Here is a 9253-nt window from a genome sequence, read left to right as displayed (position 1 = left end):
TCTAGAGTTTTGTTTTACTTTATTAACTTGGAGTACTTTTAAACAGTTTTGAAACATTTTTTTTCCCTCAACCAGCAAGGGAATTTTCAGCCTGAAGTTCTCAGCAGCATCCGGTGAGGCTCTTGGCCAAGTTCTTCAGATACTGTACATCCACAAGGACAGCCTGCTGGCTCTTGCTGTGGCATTTTCTTACTCCTCAGAACAGATTTCCTGGATCTAGGAAATTTAATTCCTGACTCCTTCGACCCAGATGCTGGCGAAAATGTAGTCTGCAGTCTGTACCTAATTGGTTGTGTTCATTTTTTTTTTCTTTCTAAGAACTGGCCTTGCTGTTAAATTTTTCTAAAACAGTCATATTAATATGTTCAAAAATCCACTGTTGAGTTTCAGATAAAGGATCACATCTGTTCATGAAAATCTTCTTCTCGGCTGGGTTGCAATCTATGCAGCTGCTGCTTACCGGATGGAACAAAGTTTTGTCCTACAGGAATAAGAAAAAAATAGAATTAAGTAGCAAATGCCAAGTCATTGGGAAGTGCTCTCATTTTACAGAACATGGATTAACATAGCCCTGTCTGAAAATGATTTTGTGGTCTCTGTGCGCTAACCTTGTGTAATAACCACAGCTATTACTAGGAAGCTGCAGAGAATGGAGTGCTTTTTCCCTTGGGTTATTATCCTTCACAAAATTGGGGATTCAAGAAAGAGGGAGGAGACATCTTCTTTAATGAACAACCACATAATATAGTGAAAGAAATAGAATGTATTTTAATAATCTTTGCTTACCGCGTGCTTCCCTGGATCCTATTTAAATGTCTGAACCCAGAGAGTGTTTTTTTTTTTTGTCTTTCGATTTGTTTTTGACAGTTTCTACTGTGCTTCTGGGCAGGAGGATCTGTAACAATCTGTCTGGAAAATGGATACTCTTAAGCTTGAGGAAGATGTTAAAAAGCAGTTATGAACTGAAGTGGTGTGATGGACAGACAGACTGCGGACTGACGATCTCAGTTCTCACCCCATGAAACGCAGACTTTGCCTATGGCCTCAATAAGACCAGCCACTGAAACAGGCTCTCTCTCTCCTAACAAGAAGGAAATCCTAACAGTGTTTTAGCTCCCTATGGAGACTTTGGGAGGATAAGCATGGATTAAGTTGCTTTAGAAAGGATATTTATGATGATTAGTTTTATTCATTTTTACTTCACAAAGCTGGAGCAAATTGTGAATAATCTGTGAATCTTCAGTGAGGCATAAACTACCCAGATGAGAAACCAGTAACTGTGGGTTGGGTAGTTTCAACATACTTCGTTTACGTAGGCTAGGGTTTGAGAGAGACAGATGTGGGAGCGATTAGAGGGTTTGCAAGTTTCCAGGGGCTATGAACTTACTGTATCTGTTGAAATAAATTTCAGATTACTCTCTGTAAAATGCATCCAGGCTTTTCCCCTCTGTGCCAAACATGCCCTGCCAATATTTTAATAGTAATCCAGGATGTGCCTGCTTGCCTCGTTTGTGAGGAAAAAAAAAGGCTACTTGTCAAATTGCAATTGATTAAAAACTCACAGAAGTGCTCTGGGTGCTGAGCAACAATCATACAGATACTTCTCTTTAACTAAAAACACCCCATATTCAAAAAAAAGAAATATGAAGAAAAAAATTAATATAACACAATAAACATATCTAAGATAGTAGCTATTTAAAAACACTTTTGAAAAAGAAAGGTTGGGGTTTTTTTTTGTTTGCTTTAATTTAGGAAAGATGAAATGGATTGATTTTGGGGGTTGTGAAACACTGGTAAAGTACAGTGACCCTTTTTTATATTAACATATTCAACAAAGAGCAAAGTCAAGAGCATCTTGTGCTGTGGCTGGGGGTGATGGTGTTACACCTGCCTTTCACAAACACCGGTTTTCACCCACAGCATCTGCCCTTCCCCCAAGACAGTGGGTAAACACATGCATACGCAAGATTGTAATTCAGAGGGATGCTGTCAAAGCTGACAGGACTAACCCAACCGGGTCGAGGCCTTTCTGTCCAGGTAGGATACTCCATCTTGCAAGAAGGGGCTAACTGTGCTGTCTACAAAGGGCTGTCATGTCCTCACTTGGAGGTGGGCCTGCAAGAACTCCCAAGCACCCTACAGGGTGGTGCAGGCACCTGTTTGCACCTTGCCAGCTCCTATGGTCCTTCTGTGAGAGACTGATGGAGGGGGCACTGCCCAGAACCAGGAGACAGTGACTGTGCCGCAGCCACCCCACGCGCTGTGGGGCCTTGGAGGAAGGTGGTGTCTGGTTTTCCTTGCATCATAGCTGGGCATGAGGATCAGGCAAGCTGTTCGGAAGCCAAAGCTGGAATACCAGAAGCTTTAATAGGATGGCTGGTACAAGAAGAAAGAAAACGGCTTCAGTACAAAAAGCGTGCTATGAAAAACACTCCAGCCTTTCCGAAGAGAGCTGGCAGTCTTCTCACAGAAATACCCAGGGGATGCAATTTTTGATTGAAGCATTGTTGGTGCTTTCTTTTAGAAAGTCTGGTTATTAGGAAAGAAGAGCATCTTTTAAGAACAGGGACACAGTTACCACTCTAGAAGAACCTCTGGCTGACTTAGCCATATATAAAGGCCTATTAATTTATCATCTCAAGCTTATGCTGACCTAAGGTCAAAGCCTGCTGCTCTTATGGATTTCAATGGAAACAGGCTCAGGACTTTAAGGTGTAACAGTTGCATGCATCCCTGAGAAGAACTTTCCAAGAGAAATATATAAATTCCTCTTTACACCAATATTAAAAAGCCACAAGAGCTCTTGTGGAGACTTTTCTAACATCTGAAAACAGCAGAACGATTTTTTTTTTTTCTTCTGCATGAAGGCAAGTCTGAAGATTATTTGCAGAAAGAGAAACTTCTCCATAAGATAATGGGCCTTGACAGTTCAGGGGGTTGGTAATGAGACACAGACCCTTTCATTTCTTCTAGGTCACTGCTATAACTATGGCCAAGGTCAATAGCAACTGGAAGCCATTATCAGCTGGTGGCTGCAGTAGTTTATCTGAAATTAGTTGGTAGCCCCAAAAAAAGCCACTATCACAATGACATGTCTTCGGTTGTCTGAGGAAATAATCTATGTACCTACTGTGTGAAGAGTGAACTTACTCTCACAGTTTGTCCCTGAAGCTGTCAGGAGAGTATGAGCAAACCACGCTGTTCTGGGCATGTTTTTTGACGTTGTCAGTCTAGTATCTATCATAATCACTAGGCTCAGGGTAGAATTACAGTATAATGAAACTGATTTTGCACAATTGTTTCTTTTTAAAGATGTACTAAATCAGACCCCTCTTGGATACTTGTGCTCTACAAATAGCACTAATGGGACTGGAGCACATAAATTTAATCACACTTTATCAGAACCAATGTATTACCTGCCAACCCAGAATGATGCCACATCAAAAACCAGAGGTGTATTCCTTCACTGGGAGGAATGGAAATTTGTAGGCACTGTTGAGCTTTGGCTCGGGCATGCTTAGGAATCTCACAGAGAGTCAAGGAAATGGCTTTAGCTTGGGAAGCCACTATTCTCCCAAATCTCTGACAATTTCAGGCTATTTAATCTATCTAATTTCTCACATTGCTCCCATCATTGATGGGAGCCCCATTATGGTGTCAATATTTTTCTTCCCCAGTATTAAACTCATTTTCTTCTATTTCCAACCCACACTGGTGTTTGCAGTATTACTTGGGTTCATTTCACTCCATCAGCGCTTACAGGGATTTCTTAAAGGTATACTTGGCTGCTTTATTATAGACCAATATTTTGGATTGGTCCTAAAAAACCCTGATCACTTAATCACAGACTTACTAGACTTTCAAATAGTTGCTCAGATGTAGTTTAACACGCAGCCATATATGTGATTAGCAGCTTTTTGACACATGTTTATTAGTGGCAGTTTTGGTTTCATTCATCTGAGAAGAACCCAGCTTGCACACTCTGGGACTGCACTGCAATGAGGAACAAAGTGCAGGTAATGGGAGCAAGCTGGAATTTTTTTCAGAAGAGCACTCCTTACCCAAAGTAAAATATTAAAGTATTCTCCTTGCCACTAAAATATTTAAGCTGGTTTTATTTACCAGTATCCAAATACAGAATGTTAGGGTTTCTATGCTATAAGAATATGGAATCTGGAAACAGTGCCTGGCTTCAAACTTTGTAATCAGTTCACAGCCCTAACTTCTTACCAGTGGCTCAAGGATGCAAATGGTCATGAGAAGAAACTCAACCTTGAAAGAATAAAAACCTTTTATCTTCTAGTTTTATGGGAACAGTATGATAGCATGGTAAGGAACACTTCATATTAAGTATCTTTTAAGATACTGGACAAGCAAGGTCATTTTTCCTAAAACATGGGAAGAATTATTGGCAGGACGGATACGTGACCGTTAGGAAGCTACAGAGTCTGTAAGTGGTGCAGAGAACAGAACAGAATTGCTGACCTGCGCTCTGTTTTTTAAAAGGAGGCCCTTCTTGCTTAACGAGACTACTACTCTTATTGATTTAGGATGCAATTTTAGTTGCATACCATGCTCCAGGTAAAGGGCTCTAGTACAGATGCAGTTAAAATTGATATAAAATCCTTTTCTTGTAGAGTTTTTTGGGGGGGGAGGGAAACAGTATAAATCCTATTGCCAAGATGCTTTCAAAACAAGATAAGGATTATATCATCAGGATTTTGGAGGTATAGCTGTACCACCAAAAATCTCTAATGTAAATCTGCCCTGTATCTGAGGAAACAGACTATGTGAAGCAATAAAAAACTACTTACTGTGTAGCCAAACTAAAACTAAGCCTAAAGAAAAGCATATATACATAATTCTATTATTCCAGTGTAGTTTCTTAATTTGAAGGTGTATGCAAACTAATCAGCTTGCTGTCAGGTTGGTATTACAGTTAAGACTGTGTCAGTACTTCCATCATAACAGAATTTTGTGGTGTTTCTTGCTGAGATAGAAATGCCTACCTTGCATTGAGAATTTTTATATGAGCCCTGTCAGCCTTCTGGAAATGAAAAATGGAGCTGTGCAGAGGATTTAATAGAAATCACACTGTGTATTTTTTCAAATGTCTTTTTTTTTAGTTATCTGCTGTATTCTGTCCACATCAAAGGTAATGAGCCTTAGAGAGGGCAGCTCCAGACCTGCATTTTGTCTTATGAACTGGCTACATTAGGCACCAATGAAGTGCTAAAAGTATGAAAGCTTCTTTCTTGCAGCTTGGGTAGGCAAAAAGATAAATCGGAAGGGTTCTGAAGCCAGAAAGTATTATTATGGCATTATAAAGCCAGATATGCTGCAATACAGTCATGACAATTTATGTCCTCTGAATATCTGGCCCATACTTTCCAACTTTATGACAGGCAATACCTCAGTTTCAAAGGGATGACACTTCTGGAAAATCTTGTGGTGGATCTCCAATTGCAACATAAATAGGGTAAAAAGGCACAGGCTAATAAGTAGGCACTCAGAAAAAGGCTCGGGGCAAAACTATTTTTAACGGTTCTGAATTAGTTTTCTACAATGTATAATTTCAAACTAGAAAGCACTGTTGAGGTTTATCTGGCAAAGCCCAATTGCTGGCACTTCGGCCTCAGCTTAAGCAAGGTAGTGGGCAAGGCGCAGCGGTCACAGCAAAGTGAAGGATGTCTGAGAGGAATCCCCAGCGCTTCAGAGACATGTATGTCCTTATCCTACACGGAATGCAGAGTTTATTAGTGATCTCTTTAACCAAGCAACTTGCTGATTAACCATTTAAAAAACCTAACAACAACAACTCGGTAGCATTGCCAGGACTTTTTGCCCTAAATGGGGCTCTGATGGTTTTTAGCTTGACCTCCTGTTTCCAGTGATTTATAAAAGTGGGCTGAAACTTAGCAGATCAAAGCAGTGTCTAAGCTCCTTATCTTTAATTTATAAACTCCTGCCTTCTTTGGGCTTACAACAGGCCTTTTAATGTTGGGTTGGTTTTTTTTTTTTTTTTTGAGGGAGATTTTTCTGCCACTTGTAATCTTTAAAATGTTGTAAAATAATAATACTTATTTCATGAGCAGCATTTCTTGCTGCTGTCACATTGGATGAAAATATTTCCAACAGTGCCTCTGTTAAAATGACACAAGCATCTTGAAGCGCCAGAATGGTAAAACACCTTTCAGGGAACAGATCCAACACAGACACCCTCTGAGCTGGATCAGATCCATTTTCATTTAAATTTGACCTAAATAGCTGAACACTTAAAAGGAACATACTCTAGAGAGATTACCACAAAATTAAATTAGAATAAAACTGGGTGGGTTTTAAAACAAAACTTCTCTAAGGGGAAAACACAAGCTTGTGCTAAACTGAATATAGGCTCAAGGCAGTCTGAACCTCTGAGATGCCCCAGAGTGACTCCAACCTTCCTATAGCTCCAGTGCTGGTTTCCCTTCATCCCGTGGCAGTCGTACAGCGTGACGGGGCTACTGTGCGAAATGGCGTCGAAGCAGAACTTCCTAGTGTGAAGCGGCTCCCCAGGGCGGATGTCTTCCCTCCAACCAAAGGTGAAGAGCTAGAAAAACAATCAGGCAATACAACGCTACGTTACTAGCGAAAAACGTTTAAAATCACACACAAAGCCTGACGCGTGTTTCCCTACCCCGCACATCCCAGCTGCTGGTTAAATGAGATCCTGCCCGCGTACGATTCGGCGATGCTGACTGCCTTAAATCAAAGTGCGTCAGCGGTGATGTGGAATACAAGCCCAGGAAGGCACAATCCCTAAGGCTGGGGAGAAAACAATCTCTGGCGACGCGGCGATGTGGAGAGGAGAGGGGATATGCTGTATTAAAGCCTTTAGTTACCCCAGTTAAAGCCGCACTCGTGAGCACTAGGGCTACAGCTACCTAGGACACAGAAAGCCTCTGCTAGCGATGTTCCTCCAGCTCTCGCTTGGGTCTGAAGCAGCTACCTAGAGAGATCTTCCCATCATAGCATCTTTCCCATGTTTAATGAACAGATTCCTTCTCTTCACATGGGACGCTGTTAGCATATCCTCTCTTGACTATCTTTCTCCCCCTGAACAACACACGTTAAATGATCTTCACCTTTCTCCTGCGAAACCTGCGAGCTACAGGCAGCTTGTTACAGCCCTTTTTGTCGCTGCCTGGGAGGAATCGTGGGGGCTCACAGTTAATAGAGGAATCCTTCTCAATCAGACACCAGCTGTCTGAAATGATGCTGTGCCTCTGCAGCCTTTCAATCATCAGATGAAGGTGACAGGTCTGACAGCACCAAATTTAAAGATGCAGAGTGCATTTTCCTTTCCCATGGACCAATCCTTGCAGAAGACAGGTTGCCGGTTGTAAATTGCTCCCTGGAAGCTCTGCTGAGAGCTGTGAGGGGTTTTTTTTTCCTCCCCCCGCCCCCCCTTTTCTTTTTTTTGGTGTCAGTGCTATTCTTTGGCTTTCTCCGTGACTTTTTATTTTCCATTGTATAAACAGAAACATAACACTGAGAAAGTGAAGCTCTCTTTAAACAAGCAAACTTTGCTAGTGGAAGCTATTTAGCTGTGACGGTTCGTGTGGAACTGTGCTCAGGCTCGTTATCCAGAGCAGCGGCTCCCGGGCTGTGCTCAGGCTGCCTCCAGCACTGCAGCCACCTCATCTCAGGGTCCTTTCGGTCCTAGCACCCTGCTCCCAGTAGCGTGTATATTCCCTGATAAAACCAGTATCTACAAATCCACACTGAAGTTTGGTGTTGTATGGGTCTGATCCTGAGTACTTCTGTTGCATTTTCCAGATTTTAATCCTTTCATTACAATAGCTATCTTCTTTCCATGGTCTTCATAAAAGATACAGCTTTTAAAAATACTCAACTTCAATGCTGTACTATCCTCCAAATGCCACATTTGAGAGATGCTACTGTTTCCCTTGGCCTGCAAGCGTAAAATACAAGCATATATCTGAATATTTGCCTTTTTTTGTTTGTGTGCATCTGTGCTGGTTTTGGCTGGTGTAGAGTTAATTTTCTTCAATGTAGCTAGCATGGGGCTATGTTCGGATTTGTGCTGAAAGCAGTGTTGATAACACTGGGATGGTTTAGTTATTGTGCTGAGCAGCGCTTACACAGAGTCAAGGGCTTTTCTGCTTCTCACCCCACCCCACCAGCGAGCAGGGTGGGGGTGCACAAAAAGCTGGGAGGGGACACAGCTGGGACAGTTGATCCCAGCTGACCAAAGGGATATTCCACACCATATGACATCATGCTCAGCATATAAAGCTGGGGAAAGAAGGAAGGGGGGGGGCGGTTTGGAGTGATGGTGTTTGGAGTGATGGCGTTTGTCTTCCCAAGTTACCATTATGCATGATGGAGCCCTGCTTGCCTGGAGATGGATGAGCATCTGCCTGCTGATAGGAAGGAGTGAATGAATTCCTTGTTTTCCTTTGCTTGCATGCATGGCTTTTGTTTTACTTATTAAACTGTCTTTTCCTCAATCCATGAGTTTTCTCACTTTTACTGTTCCGATTCTCTCCCCCATCCCACCAGGGGGGGAGTGAGTGAGCGGCTGTGCGGGGCTTGGCTGCCGGCTGGGGTTAAACCACAACAGCATTTCACTGTAAGCCCTTGTTCTCTCTGTTAGCTGCTGTCACTCCCTATTTACTTCTGTATTATAGTTTTCTAGACAGCACTTTCTCCATCTACCCCTGTGTCCTGCTTATTTCTTCTTTCCCCTTGAGTGCGTTTTTCATTTATCTGCAGTAAAATGCAGTGGACAGCTTTAACTTCATTTTCAAACCAAATCCCGCCTTTTACACGTTTAAGTCTTTTTCTACTCTTCTTCATGTTTCTTGGAAGCAGCATCATGGACTACCTACAAAGATAACATCATTTCACATGCAAACTCAGAAGTAAGATTTGGTACAGAAAAAAATCTAAGGTGCTGCTGCTTTAGAAAAAGAGAAGCCTGAGATGATCTTCCTGTAAGTTAAAAACAACAAAAGCCATTTCTTTTCTCTTACCCTTTTCCTTTCTATAGCTAAGTAATAAACCTAGAGCTCAAAGTGATGAATAACAAATACCTGGAGGAACTGGCATGGAACAGCGGTTCTGTGATATTCTCACTCTCATCAGTACTACGAGAGAGATCTTCTTGCAGGACCTACCTCATCTTTCCCAGTGGGTGGCTGTCCAAATTTCTCATTCTGTGCATGACTGGTGAGCTGAGGGGCCAATT

At 41.9% G+C, this 9253-nt stretch overlaps 1 protein-coding gene across 1 annotated transcript in view; it reads right to left on the bottom strand.

Moving 5' to 3' along the window:
• Positions 1-313: 313 nt before the first annotated feature.
• GALNTL6 (polypeptide N-acetylgalactosaminyltransferase like 6) overlaps positions 314-9253 on the bottom strand; it is a gene marked incomplete at its 5' end in the record, with an annotated part of 319890 nt that continues 310950 nt past the window's right edge. Inside the window, 2 exons of the mRNA XM_009644200.2 lie at positions 314-481; positions 6440-6589. Of these exons, the coding sequence (XP_009642495.1) occupies positions 314-481; positions 6440-6589 (318 nt within the window). The remainder of the gene's footprint in view (positions 482-6439; positions 6590-9253) is intronic.

Source organism: Egretta garzetta, unplaced genomic scaffold (genome assembly GCF_000687185.1).
Source record: "Egretta garzetta isolate BGI_Z169 unplaced genomic scaffold, ASM68718v1 scaffold708, whole genome shotgun sequence".
In the NCBI taxonomy this organism is placed as follows: domain Eukaryota; kingdom Metazoa; phylum Chordata; class Aves; order Pelecaniformes; family Ardeidae; genus Egretta; species Egretta garzetta.
The sequence above is the reverse complement of the archived record's forward strand: the minus strand, read 5'-3'. Positions and strand labels throughout refer to the sequence as shown.